The sequence below is a fragment of the Delphinus delphis genome, chromosome 4 (genome assembly GCF_949987515.2).
Source record: "Delphinus delphis chromosome 4, mDelDel1.2, whole genome shotgun sequence".
NCBI lineage: Eukaryota > Metazoa > Chordata > Mammalia > Artiodactyla > Delphinidae > Delphinus > Delphinus delphis.
In genome coordinates, this window is record NC_082686.1 from 111146946 (window position 1) to 111171450 (window position 24505).

At 45.7% G+C, this 24505-nt stretch overlaps 1 protein-coding gene across 1 annotated transcript in view; it reads left to right on the plus strand.

Moving 5' to 3' along the window:
• The first annotated feature begins 2215 nt into the window (after positions 1-2215).
• The window catches only part of LOC132425000 (serotransferrin-like), a 31291-nt gene continuing 9001 nt past the window's right edge, over positions 2216-24505 (plus strand). The window contains exons 1-14 of the mRNA XM_060011288.1: positions 2216-2360; positions 4327-4499; positions 10370-10478; positions 11257-11433; positions 12175-12322; positions 13121-13176; positions 13703-13881; positions 14610-14787; positions 15997-16151; positions 18109-18199; positions 18799-18837; positions 20179-20334; positions 23109-23253; positions 24421-24485. Of these exons, the coding sequence (XP_059867271.1) occupies positions 2318-2360; positions 4327-4499; positions 10370-10478; positions 11257-11433; positions 12175-12322; positions 13121-13176; positions 13703-13881; positions 14610-14787; positions 15997-16151; positions 18109-18199; positions 18799-18837; positions 20179-20334; positions 23109-23253; positions 24421-24485 (1714 nt within the window). The 5' untranslated portion in view covers positions 2216-2317. The remainder of the gene's footprint in view (positions 2361-4326; positions 4500-10369; positions 10479-11256; positions 11434-12174; positions 12323-13120; positions 13177-13702; positions 13882-14609; positions 14788-15996; positions 16152-18108; positions 18200-18798; positions 18838-20178; positions 20335-23108; positions 23254-24420; positions 24486-24505) is intronic.

The window sequence follows — 24505 nt, forward strand, 5'->3', positions numbered from 1 at the left end:
CAGGCCAGGCTGTAGGCCTGTCGCCAGAGGAGCTGCCTCAAGAAAGGCTCACTGTGTGAGTGCAGAAGGGGCCCAGGGGGGAGGATCAAGATCCATCTGCCTCGCATGCCCTCCACCAAGCTCCCATGTGTTCGTGGATTAGCTCAACATTCGACAACTCTCCTTCCTGCTTCTGGGCAGACTCTGCAAGCTCACTGCAGGACCTGTAGAAGGCATGAGCTGAGTGTGGGCATCCTGCTCTGTGGAGTCTCTCCCAGCCAGCCCTGCCCCTGACTTTCCCCCTCCATTCTTCTCTCCGTACCTCAAGGTGCCCCATGAGGACAGGCCACCCCCTAATGCCTGCTGCAGTGGGCAGCAGGAATTCGCCCCTTCTGCCAAGATTCTGGGTTTCCCATGGCTTGAGCCAGAGGGTCCACAAGGGCAGAGACACAAGCGCAGCAGCCGCCACTCTTCTTCACGGTGAGGCAGGGATTTGGAGGGCCAGGCTTGTCTCATGTCCCCCCTGTAAACAGAAAGTCCCTGCTAAAGTAGCGCTCTCTGAAATGGAGCGTGTGTAGCCCCCTGTACATGAGACAATCTATTGGGGCGTGGGGAGTTTATGCTAGCTTCCGATTATATTTACTCCTCATGCAAAAGATGAATAAGTTAACACTCACTCTTGTTTCATATGAGGATTGGCACTGCCTCCCACCTGGTCTGCAAGGCAGGCAGACGCATGTCATGGAGGGCCTTTGAGGTTCCTGAGGGAAGATGGGGAAAGCCTCACAAGGGGTGGGGTGGGGAAGGGGATGCTGGAAGGCTGTGACTCCCTGAACTGTCCTTTACTTTTGGCTTTTGTGGTTCCACATTTTGTGGTTTGCATATGCCCAGTAAAATGGATGTACAGATTAAGTAACGTGATTTAACTCATCAGATCTCCCAAAATGCATGAGTGCCTTAGAAAGATTCCTGCAAAGAAACTAGACCTAGAAGATGATTCCGATATCACAAACACAGGTGAACTAAAATAAAATGGCACTACTGAGATATCTTCTAAGTCTGGTGTAAATTAATGTAAATAAAACCAAAAACAATGCTAATCTGATTGGGTTGGATAAGTAACTTAAGAAAACCCTAAAATTATCTTGACTCTCTGGAATATGGACTTACATCTACTATCAGGAACTTTGCCCCTTCCCTAAGTGTATATTTTGCCTTGAGATATTTTTCATTGTGTATAAGGCAGAGTATAGAGAGAGACATTTAAAAATGAGTGTTTCATCTTTGTCTCATTGTTTACAAATTTTCTATTCCTTTCATGATTGAAATATACACAATATTAGTTTAAAAAGTGTATATATATATATATATATATATATATATATACACACACACACACACACACACACACACACACACACAGTGTACAGCCTCACTATTTTTCTGGATAAGGATGGGCAATCAAAATGGTTTGGAGACCACTTTTCTGGAGGGACCCAGGGATGACCCAGGGCAATGAGATCAGGCCACATCCTCTCCTGGGTCCCTTTCTTTGTGTTCATGTGTCACTTGTCCTGAGTGTCACAGAGTCTTGATCACATTCCAGGGCAGCTTCTTGTAGGAGAGACATTGTCTCTCCTGTGACTCTGTCCCTAGCCTAGGTGTCCAGCAGGCTGCATGAAGGGAAGGAAGTTTACCGGTCCAGCATCCTGTGCTCAGGAGGACGCATGGGGAGGGACAGCTCCTCCGTGGGCCTTTAAGGGCCCAAGAAGGAGTAGGATTTCTGGATACACCTGGGAACAAGTGAAAGAGGTTGAGCCTGTTGTCTTTGACTTGTGGTCAGCCTTATTCTTCTCTCACACCCTCTCCCAGGAAGGTCTCTGCCTGTCATTCTCCTGTTCTGGTGTGTGTTTGGGGCAGTCCCTTCCTTCTTCCATCTGTAGAATGAGCACATAGGTTGGTTCAGGACCAGCTGTGGCACCCTGGGATTCAGAAGCAGAGCCACCCCCGCCTCTTTCCGCTGCAACTCTGCTCCTGGCACAGAGCAAGCGCGCGTTAACAACGGGGTGATTTTTCTTTAATTCCCTTCCAGTCAGCATTTTTGTGTTGGATTCCACCCACGGGTCTGTCCCAGAGGTCAGGAAATGAGGTGATCAGCCTGAGCGAGGAATGAAGGGGGAGGGCTGAGGGGCGATTGGGCAAGCGGGCTGCACAAACAAAGGGGGTCAAAGATCGTGCTTGGCCAGCCCCGCGGGTGATAAAGGGGCGCGGGGTGCAGGGAGGTGGCCCAGAAGCCGGTCCGTCTGTGCTCGGCACTCCGCTTCGCAGACCCGGGAGGATGAGGCTCGCCGTCTGCGCTCTGCTAGCCTGCGCGGTCCTGGGTGAGTGCGGTCGCTGGGAAGGCCCGCAGAGTCGCCGGCCCGGGCGCCCCCTGAATACCGGAGCCCGCCACACCATCCCTGGGCTCCGCGTTGGAACTGGAAGCCCGGACCTTTCCTTCGCTTCTCCCCGCTGCACCCTTGCATCTGCTTCATCACTGCCTCAGGGACAGCTCTGCGCTTGTGCGCACCTTCTGGTCCTGCCTGTGCCTCTGCCACATTTTCACCCCCTCCTTGCTTCCTCCTCCTGTCCAGAAAACCTTGTAGTAGCGGAACACAATAAATTAGAGCACTTCCATCACGGTTTATCAAATCCCTTTGCTGCGGTCTCAATCAAGTCCAAACTGCTTAGGATGGCATTCAAGGCCTCCCCAGATCTGGTCCCACCTCCACTGATAGTCTGATGTCCCATGGGTGCCCTTGGTGCTGACCATGCCCCACTAATGAGGCAGGGCAGTTGAAGGGTTTGGAGCATGGGATTTGAAGCCAAACTTTTTGCGTCCCCAGCGGTGAGGGGGGTAGTACAGCCTGGCCTGGAAAGGTCCCGTGAGAGTAAATGAGGCTGTGGATCCAGGCACTAGTGGAGTGGACTTTGCTGCACACATCTGTGCTTCGAAGCCTGTCACTGTTAGGCCCCCTTTGTCCTCTAACTTCTGCTGGCCAGTAGTGGTGCATTTATAATACCTTTGGAGCCTTCTGTGTTTAGCTACTTGTCTTTCCTGAAAAAGTTAACCCTTGAGAGTCGACCCACCTTACTTGCCTTTGCCTACCCGCCCAGCCCCCAATCCTAACCTCAGAGAATCTCACAGGGCTGTGGAAGGTAAATGCTTGACTGAGGACAAATTCCTGCCTTTGGGATCTCAGGAGGGGTAGTTTGGGGAGGGCCTGGAGGAGTGGTTTTTGGGAGAGTCTGCCACTGACTCCTTGTTGCCTCCTTTGATATCCCATGGGCAGAGGTGGAATAAAGGGTGGTTGGGGGACAGGCTTCCTGTGGCCCCTCTTTTTCCATCCTGGAGAACTGTTCCCTCCCCCTCTCTTGCTTTGTGCATTGTGAATATTCATCCGCGTCCTTGAGCCAGCCCTGTGCTGCTGATCCACAGAGTGGAGATGACAGAGGGCTTTGCGGACAGTGCCAAATGCTCATATCATGGGGACAACACATCTGCAACCCCATGGATTAATTGCCACAGACATGGCTGGCTTTAGCTTCTCATAGTGGCAGCCAAAAAGCCTAATGGTAAAATTGAGGGAGGGGTCATTGGAAACAGAGAGAAACATTGAATATGTGGAGTTTCTAGTTATTCTTGGAACAGAGGATGACAGATGAGCATCACAGGCAAATTTATTGCCTCATCAATCATGTAGCCCTATGTACTGGCCAAGCACATGGAAAACAACTCAGAATGTTATCTTCTTTTGTTCCCTGGGCAGAGACCAAAGTCTGGAGACCTGATTTCTAGGCCAGTCTCAGCTACTAACAGGCTGGGTAACCTAGGGTAAAGCATCACTCTCTGAGCCCAGTTCCCTCATCTCTAAAAGATAGTAATTACTGGATGATGTAATTCCTTCCCTGCTGGCTTCCCAGAGTTGTAGCATTGAACCAACACCTTGACGTAGCTGAAAATCCCCTGTGTATACTGAAGCTTGTATTCCATGGCAGGCCACGGGTCATGAGGTGAATGAAGGAGGCTCAGAGAACACAGAGGAGCAGCTTATTGTCTCCAATTGAGAGCTGATAGTCAAGTCGGCATCCCTCTGGCCAGCACAGTCTGGTCAGTGGGAAACTAAGAGGACATTAGGGTGCCTGTCACTTGTCCCCAGACTCAGAATGCAGTGGAAACTCTGTCCCTTGTTGTTCACGGACAGGAGTGGGAGTGGACATGATGGAGGGGAAGTAGACTTCACGACCCTCCAGAGGGTGCTGCTGTCTCTCCCACTGGCACAGGGACCTCTGACCTCTCTCCCCTAGGGCTGTGTCTGGCTGTCTCAGAGAAAACTGTGAGGTGGTGCACCGTTTCAAGTCATGAGGCCAATAAGTGCTCCAGTTTCCGTGAAAATATGAATAAAGTCCTTGCTGATACTGGTCCTTTTGTCTCCTGTGTGAAGAAGACCTCCTACATTGATTGCATCAAGGCCATCATGGTAAGTCGTGGCTGCCTAAAGGAGAGCAGAAGAAAATCCATACTTTCTCTTTCTCCTGTTGTTTTGGAATCATTCTGTACTCACAGGTAGGAGGCTGCTGTGTGGGGCAGTCAGCCTCTAGTGCTAGTAAAATCACTTTAGAAATGGAAATACGAGCAGTCACCTTTAATGAGTCTTGAAGCAAAATCTAACATGTTCTGAAAGGGGACTCTTTTGAGCCACCAAATTCTCTGAACTCAGAGAAGAAAACAAGAATACATGCTATCAGAATGACCATGTAACACTATTTTGGAGGTTCCTGATGCATCACAAGAAGTAGATGAATGGTACACACAGGGAAGAGGAATACATAGTCATGATTGCAGTTGATAGCTGATCCTTTTGTCTTCTAGGTTTTCCAAAATACTCTTCGCTCCTTTAACATTGTTCCTGCACATTTGAATGTGTGTCAGACCCTGTGCTGGGCAATGGGGCTGCAGTAGTGAATTTAAACACACATGCTCCTTACTTTTGAGGAGTTTACAGTCTAGTCAGGAGAGAAGAAAGACATGAAAACAAGTAGATGTGAAATTTCAAATTGTGTCATGTACAATGGAGGGAAAGAAACAGAACTTTCAGAGGAAACCTGCTTTGGCCTGGGTGTCAGGGACAATCTCTCTGAGAGGGAGCAAGGAACCTGAGACCCCAGGGATGAGCATGGGTAAGCCTGCCAAAAGCTATGGTAGAATACACCAGGTAGTGAACCATAGCATGTGCAAAGGGCCTGAGACAGAGGAGAGCTGGGCTTGTTTGAGTTTCTGTAGGGAAGGTAGGGTGACTGGAGGAGAGCAAGCAGGAGACTGGAAGGAGGAATGAGGTGGGAGAGGTAGACTCAGCCAGATGGAGCATGATTAACTCAAGGAATCAGTGATTTGGTATAAACAACTGGTCTGTTGTGTGTGTGTGTGTGTGTGTGTGTGTGTGTTTATTGAACCTCAGTTACTATCATGGATTAATTATAACTCTTGATTTATGACATAATTTCAGCTTTGGTGTATGCATACCCCTCTTTGTTTTTAAATATGTTAATAATATAAAAATAATATTATCCACAAACCCACCAGAGGTTCTCAAAACTTCATCACTGCCAATAGCTTATTTCTAGGGCTACTGTGTGGCAGCATTGGATTCTATGGGAACAACACCACTTGGGGTAGTGTAAGCCACTGGCCCTACTTACAACTAGTGTGTGTTTCCCCATCCAGTGCAAACAGAATCCTAAAACTTTCTTGTCTTTTATTTTAATTTAAGACATATAGGTATGTGTGGATGATTGTACAGTTTTGCTTCTTAAAATATTTTATAAACATGCCATCGCTATGTGTTGTCTTCTCATACTTGCTTTTCCCTCCTCAATATTATGCTAAGTTTTCACACATGTTGTTGAATATAGCTATTGTTCATTCATTTTCAGAGCTCTACAAAAGTCCATTGTGTTAGTATACCACAATTTATGTTTTCTTTTCTGGTCATAAGACATTTGGATTTTTTCCAGTTTTTTGTTATTCTAATCAGTGTTTGTGGAATACTTTTATACAAATCTCCTGGGACACAAGAATTACTAGTTTCTCTTTAATATATATGTAGGAGCAGAGTTTCTGTGCCATGGGATATGTGAGTATTTGACTTTGAAGACGATGCCAAATGTATTTGGTTTTTAAGCAAATCCAATGTGGTTATTCCAATTTCCACTCTCACCAGCAGTGTATGAGAGCATAACCCATATAATTCTTGGTGAATTTGATATTTTATTATTATGAAAAAATCACTATCTCTGGCAGTACTTCTTAACTAAACTCTATTTTTCTGATATTAGCATACATACTACATCAACTTTCTTTTGGTTAGTATCCTCTTCCTATATCTCTTTCCATTCCTTTATTTTCAACCTTCTGTGTGCTGATCTTTCAGGTGTGTCTTTTGAAATTTGTATATTGCTGGATTTTGTTTATTAATGAAATCTGACAATCTTATTTATTTTATATGGTAAATTTAGACCGTTAATAAATTATTTTTTTTAGTAAATAAATTTATTTATTTATTTATTTTCTTTGTTGGCCTCGTTGGGTCTTCGTTGCTGCACACAGGCTCTCTCTAGTTTTGGCGAGCAGGGGCTACTCTTCGTTGTGGTGCATGGGCTTCTCACTGAGGTGGCTTCTCTTGTTGAGGAGCACAGGCTCTAGGCACGTGGGCTTCAGTAGTTGTGGCACGCGGCCTCAGTAGTTGTGGCTTGCGGGCTCTAGAGTGCAGGCTCAGCAGTTGTGGCGCGTGGGCTTAGTTGCTCCGCGGCATGTGGGATCTTCCCGGACCAGGGCTCGAACCCGTGTCCCCTGCATTGGCAGGTGGATTCTTAACCACTGAGGCACCTGGGAAGCCCAAATTATTATTTTTATTATTGATAAATTTGTGCTTATTTCTGCCATTTACTTTTTGATTTCTCTTAGTCCTGCTTTCCCTCTGATTTCTGATTTTTCCTTTTCTGATTTTTAAAAATGGAGTTCGTACATGTGTGTTCATTTGGATTGTTTTCCCTTTATTCCACCTTTCCCCCTACTGAAAGTAAATTTAAACAATTTATATATTTTAATGACTTCCCTTAAATTTTTGCTGTACAATTTTAGCTTAACAAAATGTTAATAGTAAAATAATCTTGACCATTATGTCCTTCTGAAACAGCAAAAGAACTCTGGAATGTAGTAGCTCAGACTTTGCTCTTCCCTGTGTAGATATTACTATTTGATATTTTACGTCTATCTTGTTTTAACCCTGGAATGTAGATACTTCATGTATTTGTTGGCAGTATACATAAAATACTATATAAATATATATTTATATATGTGTGTGTGTGTGTGAGTGTGTGCATGTGTAAGTTTGTGTATGCACCCAAAAGTTCAGAAAGAGGGAAGGAGACGGAGAGAGAGAGAGGCAGAGAGAGAAATTTGGACTTGTTTACATTTTTGCCATTTCATCTGTTTACCATTCCTTCTCTTTTTATTTTTTTTAAGTTTTAAAAAAATTTTTGGCTGAGCTACGTGGCTTGCGAGATCTCAGTTCCCCAACCAGGGATCGAATCCAGGCCGCGGCAGTGAAAACACTAAATCCCAACCACTAGACCACCAGGGAACTCCCTACTATCCCTTCTTATATTTCAGACCATCCTTCTGGGACAAGTTTTCCTTTTGAAATGTGTTCTTTTGGTGATACTTTAGAGTCAGTATCTTGGTGTTAAACTCTCTCCATTGCTTGCTTGTTTGTTTTCTCTGAAAATGCTTTAATCTCCCCCTTATTCTTGAATGGTAATTTTGCTGAATGTATAATTCTAGTTTGATATTTTTACACTATTTAAAAATACCATTCCACTGTCTCCTGAGTTCCACTGTAGTCGTTGAGAAGTCTGATATTATCCTATTATTCCCTCAATCATCTCTCTGGAAAACTTTGAGATTTCATGTCCTTGGTTGGTGATGTTCCATAGATTCGCTATGATATTTCCAGTTGTAGAAATCTTGTTACTTATCTTGCTTAAAGTATGTTGGATCTGTGGAATCATGTTTTTCACCAGTTCTGGAAAATTTGCTGCCATTATCTCTTTAAATACTGCCTTTTCTTTAGTTCCTTTTTTTTTTTTTTTAATTCTAGGATTCCAAGAAAACATGTTAGGCCTTCTTTAACCTAGCATCTATATCTTTTAATCCCTCTTTCATAGTTTCAGTCTCTCCACCTCTTTTTTGGCAGCATCTGGGATGAATTCTTCAGATATAGCCTCCAGTTTCCTAATTCTCAATTTAAACACGTCTAATCAACTTGTTGCCCATTCATTCACTTTTTTTTAATTTCAACAACTATATTTTTTGCTTCTAGAAGTACCAGTTTAAACAGCTTTTCTTTTTTATTCCTGATAATTTCCTTTCTATGCTTATCTCTGTGATTGTAGCCTTCACTCTGTGCATAAAGCACATATATAGCTCTTCTCCATTGTTTCTGACCATTCCAACATCCACAACCCTTGAGAGCCCAAGTCTGCTGTTCCTGCTGATGCCCATGCATTGTGGCTTACCTTCTTTTGGGTTTGTTTATCTGCACCTGGGAAGTCATGCTTGACTTTAATCCTGCCCCTCCCTGCTGGTTCAGTTTCCCTTCAGAATCCCTGTTGCTCTTGTGGACTCCATGAGTTAGGCCTTGGCTCCTTGGTTCCTGAGCCCCTGAGGCCCCAGTGATTCCTGCCCAGGATCCTGGTGTCTGGGCCAAAAAAGCCCCAACCTCACTGCTCTAGGATAAGCTCTTATTTGTTTACTCATTTATTTTTATTCTGTGGTGTGTGAGGTGGGTGGGGACAGTCTCTGGAGGTTTCACCTACCTTTTGAGATACCAAGAAAACCATAAAGATTGTTTCATATACGGAGTCTATTTGTGGAATAAAAGAGTCCTTCACCATTGTGAATGTATTTAATGGCACTGAAAGGTACTCTTAAAAATGGTTAAATGATAAATTTTATGTTGTTATTTAATTACAATAAAATAACAAAAACAATTCCAACTATCGAAAGAAAAGTTTCAGCTAGACAAATATATGGTTTGGTTTACATTATTATTTTATTTCATTTAGAAATACTATTACCTTATTATTTATCTATAACATGACATAGATCATAGAGCTATAGTCCCTGCCTTGTAATTTAATCCATAAATAGTAAGAACTATTTATGGAGTACTAGCAAGGGCTTCAAGAAAAATCATTTTGATTAAAGATATTTGAAGCAAGAAAAAAAGCAATAAAAGTATGTTATGAAGTGCCTATATAAAAGATGGTGCTTCTCACTTCAAGAGAAAATAAATTCTAGACCTAGTGGGAAGGTATCTATAATATTGGTTATAGTGAACCAAGTGAACTACTGGTTTAAAGATGAGAATTAGTGGAAGCAAAAACTAAAAATGAAAACCAAAAACCCAGCAAGTAACAGTAAATGGGAGAAAGAAACCCACACTACGTGGATTTGAATCCCAGCTCCATGACTTACTAGCTGTGTGGCTTGGGGAGGTGACTTAAAGTTTCTGGGCCTCTATTTTTTAATGTGTAAAATGGAGCTGAGTTGGACAATGGTGTCTGTGTAGTTGATTAAATGAACAATCAGCCATAATGGAAGTAATAGTTAGCATTTAACACTCAGTTCAGAGTATAGGCTAGAAGTTAAAGCCAGAGAAAGCACCCGTCCCTGAACAAAAGACTCCTGCAGTTATATGGACCCAGGACAGGAAGAAAAAGTACTGAGTACTGAATCAGAGTGGAGAAGGATGTCTTCAAGGCTCCCCTTCCCCACAGAGGCATCTGAGGAAGATCTCAGCAGAAGGCCCAAAATAAAGAGGTCACCAAATGAAAGGACCTGAACTTGAAATGTAAATATGTGTAACAGCATGGCCAGGCAGAGGGACCTGAGTCCTTGACTGCAGCCCCTTCAGAGCCTGTGGTGCATGGGCTGTGCACCCAGTCTGGTGTTGGCGGGCAGCTTTCCCCCAAGAGGCCTGCTGGTAAAGCCTCTGTAATTTAGGTCAGTCTTGAAAAATCACGATAGTTTTCTGGGCTAGCAGCTGGACTCCTCACCAGGGAAAACAGAAACACGATCCATTCTTTCTCTTTGCAGGAATTAAGGAATATGGTGGCCAAATCCCCTCACCAGGGAGGTAGAGTTAACTGAAGCTTGTGGTGTTGTGCAGCTAGCTATTGGCCAAACTGAGTGTTCTTCTGGCCCCAGATCCAAGGAGCACCACCCAACTATAGATAGACCTTGCTCAGAAGTAAGGGCTTCCTCAGACTCTGGTCTGTTCTCTTCCAGGATAATGAAGCAGATGCTGTGACGTTGGATGGTGGTTTGGTATTTGAGGCAGGCCTGAAGCCCTACAACCTGAAGCCTGCAGTGGCAGAGTACTATGGCCCGAAAGATAGTAAGTTCTCCCCGGGGACCAAGGAAGGTGTTTGTGGCCCTTGTTCTCTCCTGGTAGATGCTGAGTCTTGTCTCATTCAGGCAGGTAATGGAGATTAGCTACTGAAGAGCCTGCCCCAGGGGGCAGTGAGTGGGGAATGAGAGGCCCTATCAACCACCACCGCCACAACCCAAGGCCTCTGGGAGCTTTGGGCTGGTTGAGGACTGGTGCTCAGGACACTGACCTCCTGGGCAGGCTGTGTGCAATCTGAGCTGCACCACTGGGGTTTAAATGTGTAAAGAGCAGTTCTCCAAGAACCACAGGTGCCACACGCAGGGGAGAGATCACACAGGAGCATGAACTTGGAGCCCTGACAGCTTTGCATCTCATCTGAGAGCAACTCCACTGTCCCTGGGGCTGTGTGAGGGACAGAAATACTTAGAGAAAGTCAGGACTGTGGCCTCTGTTGCCACAGTTCCAGTTTCCAGGGGAGCTTGGCTTGGTAGTTGTAGGCAGACACTCCCTGCAAGGCCTGGGTAGGCAATAGCATTGGGGCATGTGTGCATGTGGCTTCTTGCTCCTGGGTTTGCCTGGAGGGTTGTTACAAATGTCTCCTCTGTGGTCCTACCTTTCCCATGTAAGCCTAGGAAAGTTTTTCTGATCCTTCCCTCTTTAGAAGCCAACCCAACATAAACGTTACCTCGGGGTTCCCCTTCCCTACTCAGGAGCCCAGTAGTGATGAGCAGTGCTTCCCTGGGGCCCAGTTTGAGAGTCTTTCATCCACGCTCTCCCTTTGCAGAGCCGCAAACTCAGTATTACGCTGTGGCCGTGGTGAAGAAGGGCACTGAGTTCGGTCTGAAAGAGCTCAAAGGCAAGAAGTCCTGCCACACAGGCCTCGGCAGATCTGCTGGGTGGAATATCCCCATGGGCTTACTTTACTGGGACTTGCCTGAGCCACATGAATCTCTTCAGAGAGGTAAGCAGGCAGGAGGGTGAGTGCCCTCAGCAGGCATCTCTTCCTCAGATGCCCACATGGGCCACACCGGCGTCACTCAACATGATCAGGTGATGATATGTGATGACTCTGGGAGTGGAGGTGGGAGGTTAAACAGCTTTAAACTGGCAGGTCTGCTGCACCAGCAGCCATTAGGGGCTGTCACAAGTCCTTTTATCTCTGAGCTCCTGACACCCCACCAGAGGTTGTCCTGAGGAGTCGGGGGAAGGGAACAGAGGGCTTCAGTCAGGGCCAAGGTTGCTGGGCCCCACTGTTCACTTCCCTGGGGTGCTTTCCTGTCTGTGGCTGATGCTTTTCCCATTCTGCTGGAGCTTTCCCTGGTGGCCATCTGCTGGCCATGAACTTGGCGTGCACCTCTCCAGGCGGGTCCTCCATTTCTCACGCATGGATCCCAGAGGAGACCTGTCTCTGAGCTGTTCCAGTCTGACAAGGCAGGGAGGGGGGCTGACGGTGACCTGGTCTTGGAGGGTGGCTGGCACAAGCCTGGTTCTTGGGGAGGGAAGAGGGAGGAAAGGGGTTAAACTCGTCCCTTTTTGGAAACCCTTAATCTTGAAGAGTGAACACTTGTAAAGGCAAACTGGGTCTGGGGGTGCTGGTTTTGTCTGGGTCTCTCTGTCCCATCATGAGCCTAAGCTGGGAGCTGTAAGTGCCTCTGGCCAGGCTGGCTCACGCCCTGTGCTTCTGTGTCTCTGTGTTGAGCAGCAGCGGCCAGTTTCTTCGCCGGCAGCTGCGTCCCCTGTGTGGATCAGTCGGCCTTCCCCAAACTGTGCCAACTGTGTGCGGGGAAAGGGACGGACAAGTGCGCCTGCTCCAACCATGAACCGTACTTCGGCTACTCAGGGGCCTTCAAGTGAGTGAGACCGGCTTCTGCTCCATCCGGGCTCCTAAGTGTCCAATGTCCTTGGCTGGAAATCTCCCCTGGCCCACAGCAGAGCCCAGTCTTCAAAGGGGCAACCAGGGGGCCTAATCGCCTCAGTGACACAGGGACTTAGTGACACAGCTGGGACTCCCCAGGCCAGGCCGGGCCAGTGCATACTCTCTTCATGTGACATTGACAAGGAAGCCCTCTCCTGGGGTTCTTCTTTCCGTTTCCCCAGAGTTCTCTCACTGGACTAGGCAGAGCCTGAAATGACGGGCACGGCCCTAGTGTCCATGCTGCTCTTCAGTGGCGGGCCCTCTGCTCTCCACTGCAGCAGCGCTGGCCGCTCAAGGCGCTGGCCTCTCTCCTGGCTCCTCTCACTGTCCCTGTGCAGGCAGCTCATGTGGCTGATTTCTTGCTCCCTCTCCTCCCTTGGTTATACTCTAAAGTTTTAGAGCCAGCCAAGGGCACCTTTCTTCCCTCAAGAGACACTATGCCTTTATCCTCCACCAGAAGTTTGAAAACACTTTTCTCATTGAAACATCTTCAGTGCCTTTTTGATGCTTTGGGGCACATGGTGAGGGTCCTCCAGCTCCTGTGAGCTCACCCCCCTATCTCCATGGTACCCTGGATATCAGTGCCCCATGGTGCCCCCTTAGTTGTGGGTCTTCGTAGAGGCCTCCCCCAGGCCCTGCCCTTTCTCCAAGGCTGGACAGTGTGGTCAGACCCTCAACCTGAGGAGAAGGGCCAGCCCTGCAGGAACCCTCCTAATGTGTCTCCTTCCCACAGGTGTCTGATGGAGGACGCTGGGGAAGTGGCCTTTGTCAAGCACACCACGGTATTTGGTAGGTGACAGGAGAAGCATCTGCAGGTCCCTTCAAGCAGAAGGCCTTCCTTTTCTTCCTGCCTTCTTCTACATGCTCAGTAGTCAGACATGAGCATAGTGTGTTCCTCCTTTCTCACTGCTGGGGTGTTTACCCGCGCAGAGGCGTGTGTCTGTGGGGTCCCCGGCTGGACTCCTGGGCTTCATCCTATCGTTCAACTTCCTAGACACTGGGACCCTTCCTCCTGGTCAGTGTTGCAATAGCAAAGGATTGGGAGGAGGTCTGGCCGGCCTTGGCCTGTAGTCAGCCTGCTGAGATGAGACCTCTTGTGGGGTGTGGGCAGTCACCCCTGCACGGGACATCAGAAGCTTTACCTGTAAATTGGCTGTGGGATCCTGAGCAAGTCAGTTTTCTTCTGGCTCAGTGTTTACTCTAGGCTTCTCGGCTCACACAGTTTATGATTCAGTGGGGTTTTGCAAGGGAGCGGAAGGGGCACCACACCTCACGCTCTGCCTGCCGTCGGCTCACGTGGGCTTCCCTCCCCCAGAGAACCTGCCTAACGAGGCTGACAGGAACGAGTATGAGCTGCTCTGCAGGGACAACACCCGGGGGCCTGTGGACGAGTACGAGAGGTGCCACCTGGCCCGGGTCCCTTCCCACGCTGTCGTGGCACGAAGCATGGGCGGCAAGGAGGACTTGATCTGGGAGCTTCTTAACCAGGCCCAGGTATCGAATCCCCATCCTCTTTCCTGCTTAGCAGTTCCTGCTTGGATTTGGGGCATTTTCCTGCACTCCCTTCTTGCCACTGTAGAAGCCCTTCTGTGTTCAGGATACAGTGGGGACCATGCCACACACCATCCACTTGTAAGAAAGCACCCAGCAAAGCCTTCTTGGACTTGCACAGAGCCTAGTCCTGCATTATCATCTGTCAGACCCTTACGTTCTAGACCAGTGACATGAAGCTGCTCCTTCTTGCTCTATTCCATATCTCTCCCATTGGAAAGGAAATGATCTCTCTTCCAAGGTCCTTCAGCCTGACTGCAAGGGAGCTGCACACACAGCCAGCTTTCCTTCCCTAGAGCAGCAGAACACCAGAACTGAGCCAACTTTCTCTTATCCGGCCCTCCCATCTGTCCATCTGTCCATCAAGGCAGCCACACAGTGTCAGCCTCTGAAGGAGATGTGTTTCTTGCACTCACTGAGCTGTCATCCAGCCAGGGAGACAGGCACAGAAACACATTCAGTGAAATAGGGTGTTTGTTATATGGCCCAAGAGGGCTGTGAATGGGGAAGGTGCTGGGTGGGAAAGAACAGATCCGACTGCCCTCTCTCCTGGCATCTTGAAAATTTCACTTTTTAGTTTAGTTTCCTGAGTTTTAAATTTTTCTTCGGTCCCATTTTGCAGCATCCCTTGTTGCTGTAGCCATTCAGATCTGTGTTTTTACCACACACAGGAACATTTTGGCAGAGATACCTCTGAAAGCTTCCAGCTCTTCAGCTCCCCTCATGGGAAGGACCTGCTGTTTAAGGACTCTGCCAATGGGTTTTTAAAGATTCCTCCTAAGATGGACTCCTGGCTCTACCTGGGATATGAGTATGTCACCGCTCTCCGGAATCTAAGAGAAGATACACGTAAGTGTTTGCGAAGGATCGTGTGGCTCTAGGAGATTGGAAAACTGGTGAGGGTGTGCACCAGCAATAGAGTCTTTCCAGGTATTGAACACCTGTCCCAACAATCCTTTGTCTGCCCTGCCTGTGCAGCCCAGTGTTAGATGAATGCTAAATGGCATCACCAAAGGGCATTAAAGGAAATTCATGCTTAAAATGATTTGTATTGATACCAGCACTGTTTTCCTTGTATAAATCAAGGCTACCCTACCCACTTTGTGAAGCCAGTTAGCCTGGCGTGAAGTAAGTCAACTAGAATGAAATTGCTACAAATGTGCACATCTGAAGCCAATGCTATGGTCAACATGTGCCATGGTGAAGCTGGAGCTTTAGACAGGTCGATCCTGCTTCTGAATTTCCTTGGGTCATTGGGGATGTGTTTGAACCTTCATTCAACAGACATGTATTGACCACTTATCTATAAACTGTGCAACGTGCTGGGCATACAATGGTGAGTCAAAAATATATTAAATTCTGCTGTCATGGAACCTTCAGCCCAGTGGGGAAGACAAATGTTGAAGGAATAGTCACTCCATTGAATGATCAATTAAAAATGAGAGATTTCCTCAGCAGAAGGAAAACAAAAACAAAAACCCAGAACAAAATATCATGGCTCTAGAAGAGTGCAAAACAAAGAAAGACAGGTCCCAGAATTGAGGTAAGGCTTCCCTGAGGAAGTGCCTCTTGAGCTGGGTCTGAAAGTTGGGTTGGTGTCCATTTATTCAGCCAACATTTATTGTACTGACCATGAGGCAGGCACTAAGGGTGCCATGGAGAACAAGACAGGCATGACCCTAGCCCTGGCCAAGCTTATGTTCTCCTGCAGGGAACAGACAATAAATAATGAATAAATATATAACAACAGCTCAGATGGTTAAGTGCTATTTCTAAACAAAGAGGGAAAAAAAAAAAAAAACCCAGCTTGAAGTGATAGAGTGCCTTGGGGTTGGGAGGAAAGTTGACTTCTCATAAGAAACAATTTTAAGTTAAATCTAAATGATAAGAAGCAACTAAGAGACTGTTATTACCTTTGATTTCTAAGAGATTAATTCCTTGAATGGGATCTGTTTGTGTATTGCTGAAAAATCCTAGCATTTTCATGAAGACAGTAGCATAACCAGCAGGCAACATCTGGGCCTCTTCTAATCTCTGGTTCTCTTCCTTATGTCCTAGGCCCGATCGCCTCAAAGGATGAATGCAAGAAGGTGAAGTGGTGTGCAGTGCACCACCAGGAGAAGGTCAAGTGTGATATGTGGAGTGTGAGCAGTGACGGGGAAATAGAGTGTGAATCAGCAGACAGCACTGAAGAATGCATTGCCAAGATAACGGTACGTCACTCCTGCCTCTGTAGGGCAGCATCCCTGCCACTGTTGCCCACCTGTCCCCAAGGGTGAGTGAGTGTTCCTGGGAATGACACGAAAAGCCGGGTTCCAAGGAACCTTGCCCTCACTGTGGGAGACCAGCCCAACTGGAGCCTCAGGACCTTTGGGCTTCTGGATCTGAAGGGCTCCTTAGGGCTTGTTTCCTCCTAGTGTTAGCACCCAGTGGAGGGCAATCTGAGCCATGTCTGCTTAGGGAGGCTGGACCTGAGTGTGGGTGTGCCTGAAACCCATGGTGTGCCATGGCAAGTGAGACAAGTGTGACAGGGTCGTGTTATTGTGCAAGCGGGTAGAAGTTTAGCCTTGTTGATCACAAGAGTATTCCATATTTGCTTTTAGATAATGTTGAAAAATTGGAGGATATAAAGAAGAAAATACATAAAAACTAATTGTAACCTTATAACTCAGAGAAAATCCTGTTAACTGGGCTCATATCATTCATACAATTTACTCTCTTTTCTCACCTAATCTTATCTAGGGAGCTTTTCCCTTGTCACAAGTCATTCTTTGAAAACATGATTTTTAAAAATATATTTTAGTTTATTTTTGAAAGAATATACACTATTCTGTTTACAGTGGTATATCTGGGGACCAAGTTTATGGGGGACTTTCATTTCTTTTTTTCCTTTTTTTTAAATTTAAATTTTTATTTTTATTTTCCCTTACGGTTTATTATAGGATGTTGAATACAGTTGCCTGTGCTATACAGTGGGACCTTGTTGTTTACCTGTTCTATGTATAACAGTTTGCATCTGCTAACCCCAAACTCCCAACCCATTCCTTCCCCAGCCCCCTCCACCTTGGCAACCACAAGTCTGTTCTCCAAGTCTGTGAGTCGGCTTCTGTTCTGTAGATAAATTCATTTGTGTCATATTTTAGATTCCACATATAAGTGATACCATATGGTATCTGTCTTTCTCTTTCTGACTCCCTTCACTTAGTATGATAATCTCTAGGTCCATCCATGTTGCTGCAAATGGCATTATTTCATTCTTTTTTTATGGCTGAGTAATATTCCATTGTATATATGTACCACATCTTCTTTATCCATTCATCTGTTGATGGACATTTAGGTTGTTTCTATGAAAACATGTTGATAGCTTAATGTTGATAGCTATTCCAGAGTGTGGATGTGCTACAATTTGTTGAGCCATTTCCTTGCTATTGAGCATTAAGTTTGGTCCTATCTTATTGATATTATGAATCACACTTGCATGCTTTTGCCCACTTACACATTTTGCCCAAATAGTTTCCCACATATCTGATTATTCCTTTAGGGTATATTCCTCAAAAGCATATTTCTAAGCCCAATGGGAAGCTTGGCAGTCTTGTTGAATTTAAGCATTTCTGAAATTTGGGGCTTATTAGCTCTATTAGATCATTATATCTAACAGATCATTTGAGTTTATTTGACTCATTCATTAAAGACCTTGTATTGATCAAGCACCAAAATAGCACCCAGCCAATGTGGCCGAGATTCGGGTCTGGGGCCCCCATCAGGAGGCGCTCTGTGCCACAGACACAGCCCTGAGTCTCTGACTCCGCTCATTTGTCTTACAAATGAGAATTCTTGGTGTCAGAAAGGTGTTGTGAGAGTGTCTCTGGGACAGTGTGCCCTATGAGAGGACAGGGGGACTGAATGTGGGTCTTTCCTTCTGAAGAAACTAAGCAAAGCACCCAGAGTTGATCATCAGTTCATCATGGTTTGGGTGAAAATGGGAGTACATTTTATTTTCTATGTTGGGTGTGCCTGACTGATCCTTTGGGGGTCCAGTACCAGCAGCTTCTGTCTCGCTGGGCCTTCATGACCTGTGCTGGCAAGGCTGCTTCAAGGAAACAGCTTGGAGGGCATGTGGGACAGAAGATGGTCTCTTTTCACCTGCTGTGATGTGCTGTGTCTTTGCAGAAAGGAGAAGCTGATGCCATGAGCTTGGATGGAGGCTACATCTACATAGCAGGCAAATGTGGTCTGGTACCTGTCCTGGCAGAGAACTACAGTAAGTGGAAGGGGCTTCTCTCAGTGTTTCATTTCCCCTGGGCCATGGAGAAAGGAAATGGAAAATCACAGCCTGATTTATGCCACATGGGCCATAAAGCTCTTGCTTACTGAGCACCTCCTACTTCCTAGGCTCTGGGCTCCCTCATCTCTAGTCCCCAACAGTTTTCTTGAAGGATGGAATCTTCTATCATACCTCCCACAAGGGAGTTGGAGGCTTTGCACTGGGAAGTTCTAGCTAAAAGTGACCCCTCTGCAGAGGACATCTAGATTCTCAGTTGGGATTCCTGGCAGGTCTTCTTGATTCCAAAGCTCACACTTCTCCTGTTGCCCTGGTGCAGGGATTCAAGTACGGTTGGCAGAGACCACTGTGGCCACAGGACAGATAGGGTGGGAAACTTGAAATTTACAATTTTGGACTACATTCCAGAGGACAGGGAGCTAAAGTGAACTTGTATAATCCAGACAGCCTGGACCTTTTGGGAACTGGTGATATGTAGACAGTTTTCCTGGCTCTTTTAGTTCTGAGCTGCACATGGTAAAGACGATTTCCAAACTATAAATGAGTATTTAATGACTTCTTCATTTTCTCCTCTACAGAAAGTGAGGGCCAACATTGTACAACCACACTAGAGGACGGTGAGTTGAGATTGGTAACCTCATGAGTTTAAGATAAATTCCCATTGCTTTTGGGAAAGGGTAAGGTAAGTTTAAATTCAAATCAAAAGTAGATAAGAGACCAATTTTCAGAATGCAAAGGAATCATGGAAGTAGAGTAACTGGCAATGATGATTACTTTTTTATACTTGCTATGACTTGCACATGGGAATTTTCATTTAATCCTATAAGGTATGTCTTGTTGTCCTCTAAGGATGCATAAGAGGACCAACAGCTCAGAGAGATTACAAGTTGTCTAGACTCCAACATCCAGCAAGCAAATACAGGCCCTCCCCACCACTCCTGACTGCCTTGCATTGCATGAGGCCAGCAAAGTTTTAGATGAGAGTTAGCACCAGCCCAGGAGCCTTGCTGATACGTGCCTGGCAGGGCTGAAGGGAGAGGCTCATACCGGCAGATGTCTAGGGGCATGTGATTGCTTAGTCTCCCAGCCAGAGCTAGGCCCAGGAACCCAGGCCAACCTGGCTCTCACCCAGCGCTCTGGCTGGGGGTGGATCTGGAAAGATGTGGCAGCAGAAAGACAGGAAATCTTATCAAAGTGGGCTCTGGGGCCCGCACTCAGGTCCCTGCAGGTCATTTCCAGCCATTAGTGTGCAAGTCTGTCCTCATCACTTTTCCCAGTTACAACCTTCAGCCTCTCCCCATCACACTAGGAACCAAGCTCTTCAGCCGAAAACAGAACTATTCTTATTCCATGAACAATAAGATTTGTGTCTTTTCTGTTGGAAACAATTTTCTGAATTAATTAAATTGGAAAACTGAAATCATGAGTTGATATTCTATTACCAGTTTTAAAGATCAGCATGTATTTGCAGCTAATCATGGCAGCTAACTTGATTTTGACAGTTTCCACTTTGCATATTTATTGTGCTGCAAACCTGTATTCTCCTTATCACAAATTATCTGGCCAGAATATCCCTGTGGTTTATTGCTCATTTACTACTCTTTCCTAATGTACCCTTCAGTATCCATTCCTCTGCTATTCCACAGTGGAGGGTGAGTTGCTGGTTTATGTCAGTAGCTTCATGCATTTGGGGAAGGGTTATACACCAGCCATTGCTCTGATGGTTATGTATTCTTACTACTTTACTTTTTAAGTTCAGATTAATCTCCACCTCCTGGAATGACTTGTATCCACCCCACCCCCACCCCCACCCCCCCCCCCGTCAGTTATTGGGAAGACCCTTTCAAAGAGAGAAGGAATGGTTTGGGATAATTCTACTCCTTAAGGAGATGGCAGGTTTAGACACTCTGGAGGGCCCAGGGGTGTTAATACTCCCTATTTAGGTGTCTTTCTTGCAGGGTACCTTGCTGTGGCTGTGGTTAAGAAATCAGATACTGATCTCAACTGGAACAATCTGAAAGGCAGGAAGTCCTGCCACACTGCAGTAGACAGAACCGCTGGTTGGAACATCCCCATGGGTCTGCTCTACAATAATATTAACCACTGTGAATTTGGTGAGTGAGCTTTGAGACGGTACTGTTGTCAGGGCCAGGTGGGAAGAGGTGTACTGGGAAGAGTGTGGTATGGTACAAGATGCTGTGGCTGTGGCTCTATGGTAATACAATTTGGTTTAGTGAACTTCAAGAAAATATCTAAAAGGAATGGTAGGGCTGGGAGGTGGATCAGAATGGTTCTTTTCAGTTGCACATAATGGCTTAAGTGAATATGCATTTACTTTTCTCTCTCATGAAAAAGACCAGAGACAGCAGTCCGTGGCTGGTACTCTCATTAGAATCCCAGGCTCCTCTCTCTTCCTGCTGCACCATTCTCAGCATGAGGCCTCCATCTTCAAGGTCACTCATGGTTGCCATTATATCCATGATCCAGGCAACCTCAAGGAACAAAGAGAAAGGGCACTTGACGTATGTGCCACCTTGTTAAAGGAGCTATTCAGGAACTCTAGCCCAATTACTTCAGCTAACTTCTCATTGCCCTGAACTTAGATCCATAGTCACATTTAGCTGTAAGAGAGGCTGAAAAATGTCATCGTTTATTTGCGCATGTTTCTGTCCCAAATAAAACTAGATTTTTGTTCAAAAAATTAAAAGTAGAATTACCATATGATCCAACAATTTCACTTCTGGGTATTTACTGGAAGAAAACAAAAATACTAACTCGAAAAGATATGCACCCACACGTTCACTGCAGCATTATTTACAACAGCCATGACACGGAAAGAACCTAAATGTCCATCATGAATGAATGGATAAAGAACTTGTGGTTTATATATATACAATAGAATATCATTCAGTCATAAAAAAGAAAGAAATTTTGCCTCTTGCAACACCATGGATGGACCCTGAGGGCACTATGTGAAATAAGTCAGGCAGAGAAAGACAAATACCGCATGTTCTCATTTACATGTGGGATCTAAACAAAAATAAAACAAAATAACCCGAGCTCATAGACACAGAGAGCAGATTGGCGGTTGCCAGAGGCAGGGGTTGGGGGTGGGCAAATTGGGTGAATGTAGTCAAAAGGTAAGAACTTCGGTTATAAAATAAATAAGTCATGGGGATGTAATGTACATCATGGTGACTGTAGTTAATGCTGTATTGCACATTTCAAAGTTGCTAAGAGAGTAGCTCTTAAAAGTTCTCATCACAAGAAAAAAAATTTAATGTGATACACCACATTAGCCAATTGAAGAAAAAGATCATATGATCATCTCAATAGATACAGCAAAAGCTTTTGATAAAATTCATCACCCATTTACGAGAAAAACTCTCCAGAAAGTGGGCATAGAGGGAATATACCTCAACATAATAAAGGCCGTATATGACAAACCCACAGCTAACATCATATGCAACAGTGAAAAGCTGAACGCATTCCCTCTAAGATCAGGCACAAGACAAGGACTCCCACTGTTGCCACTTTTATGCAACATAGTTTGGAAGTCCTAGCCAAAAGAAAAAATATTTTTTTTCTTTTGCGTTACGCGGGCCTCTCACTGTTGTGGCCTCTCCCGTTGCGGAGCACAGGCTCCGGACGTGCAGGCTCAGCGGCCATGGCTCACGGGCCTAGCCTAGCTGCTCCGCGGCATGTGGGATTTTCCCGGACCGGGTCACGAACCCGTGTCCCCTGCATCGGCAGGCAGACTCTCAACCACTGCGCCACCAGGGAAGCCCAGAAAAAAAGTTTTTTAACACTGTATGGTGATGGACGTTAACTAGACCTATTGTGGTGATCATTCACAATATAGTCACAGTAGCGAAACATGTTGTACTCCTGAAATTAATGTTATACATCAATTATATCTCAATAAAAAATTAATGGAGAAAAAAATTAAAAGAAAAAGAAAAGAAACTTGATCTTTGTTATGAAGAAGCAAGGGGAAATGGCCATTGGGTGGACAGCTCCAAGCCCTGCCACAGGGCTTTCTAGGCAATGTGGTATGAGGGATCTTCAGGTTTCTTTAAGATCTTGGCAGTCTCACCAAGTGACTGCTCAGCTCCTAGGCCCCTTCAAAGTGGTGGAAATCAGTTTATTCTCTGTGTCCTCTGAATATCTTCAGGTATGAGCTTAGTTCTACCTCCTAAAATCTGTGTGTAATTTCACCATGGACATGTTTTCTCATGGTTCTTATTTTCTTTAACTTCCTGAGTACTTCCTCCCTGCCACCTCCAAATATTTGTAGGTACTTCAAAAGGAGGGTCTCTAAAGACAGTTATGAACCAGGCAAGTCCTGTGTGTGTGTGTGTGTGTGTGTGTGTGAGGGGGGTGCATTCAGGAGTTCTGTTGCCCACCAGCAAGGGCAGCACTTCTGCTCTCCTGAGCCTCCTGGCAGTTTTACAGCTATGGGAGAGCAGCTGAACTGTGTGTGAAACTCCCCAGCACTTTCTCAAGGTTGGAGTTCTAAGTTCTGTTAAAGGCTCTTCTAATGAATATCAGAGAAAAGAAACACCAAAAACAAGTGGCACAGCTCAGGGAGTGAGACCTTCAATTTTACCCCTTTTAGTCAACTTTCATATCATTTCCATCCCATCTCTCTAGGTGAGTGAGACACTATTGGTATGCTGATGGAATCCCCTCCACCTGACTTGTGAAGGTTCCCAGCCTCAATTAAGTTTCCTTTCAAAGCCTATACCCTGGCAGGTCCTGAGTTGATGGCAGGTCACATAATGAGTATGTTCTACCTATCCTGGGCCATACACACCTGTGATGTGTTAGGTAAAGGCCACTGACATTGACTCAGGAAGAGCTGACTTTCTCTTATCCTTCTGCACAGATAAATTTTTCAGTGAAGGCTGTGCTCCTGGGTCTCTGCGAGATTCCAGTCTCTGTGCTCTGTGCATTGGCTCAGAAGGTGTTCCGGGAAGGGAGTGTCTTCCCAACAACCATGAGAGATACTATGGCTATTCAGGGGCTTTCAGGTGAGTATTATAATCCTCATACAAAAATAATAGTAATCCCAGCCCTGACGAGATTCCTTTTTAGGAACGCAGGTGAGATTCTTACATTCCTATCCCATTAGTCCTGCATGTTAGGGTGTCACGTTTACAAACATAAGTAGAAACCTGTGAGAAGAGGCATCCAGCTCCCTCCAGGACACGGTCTCCAGACCTGGCTGTCATAGACAGCAAAGACTGGCAGTATGGTACAGGTCAGAAGTTCTCAGCGGGGGGTGATTTGCCCCTCAGGGGACATTTGGCAGTGTCTGGAGATGTTTTTGATTATCAGTGGAGTCGGGGGATGCTACTGGCATCTAACTGGGAGAGGCTGCTAAACATCCTACATGCGTAGGACAGCACCCTACAACAAAGAATTATCTGGCCCCTAATGTCACTAGTGCCAGGTGAGGAAACCCTACCATAATTGAATAAACACAGGAGTCAAGCATCTGGCTCATGCTCTTCCATTCACCTCTGGGGGAACCTACAACCATGGAAATATATCAATACAAAAGTAAAGTACATGACTTCTACATCTTTGGTTACATTTCTAGCTCATGGAGTCTCTATCATTTTTAAAGAGACACCTGGGCACTTTACGACCTTGTTAGTTTTTAACTATCCTGTCTGACTTGGGCCTGTGTCACTTAGCAGTTCATGAATCCATCAACTTCACAATGATGGTGGTATTGTAACTAAAATCCTCACTAGGGAAGGAAAAACAAAGATTATCCCAACTTCCCAGGTACAACCAGCTTGTGAGTTAGAGTAAGAACAATTCACAGCCCACAAGTTTACAATTTTACAAGGAGACTGTGAGTAAGGAATCACCTTGAGGGAAAACTGCCCCTCTAATATCTGTGTTGAAACTAGGAAATGGATGTAGCTCTGTTGGGGAAAATGGGCCAGAATTTAGAATTTAGAGTGTAGAAGTGAGATTGCATAACTACAAAGCATATCAGAGGTTTTGTTTTCTTTTTATTACTTACATTAGTAATATGTAAGATCAGTGACAATAGATTAGTGATCAAATGGGAATCACAATTGCTGATATCAGATGGCCAGCCCTGGATCTATAAGGTGGCCTTTCTGAATGACAGATGTGTCTCTGACCTCTTTTCTTCTCTCTCCCTGTCTGGGACTCTGCAGGTGTCTGGTTGAGAAGGGAGACGTAGCCTTTGTGAAGGCCCAGACTGTCACAGAGAACACTGGTGGTACGTGCATAACCTTTGTC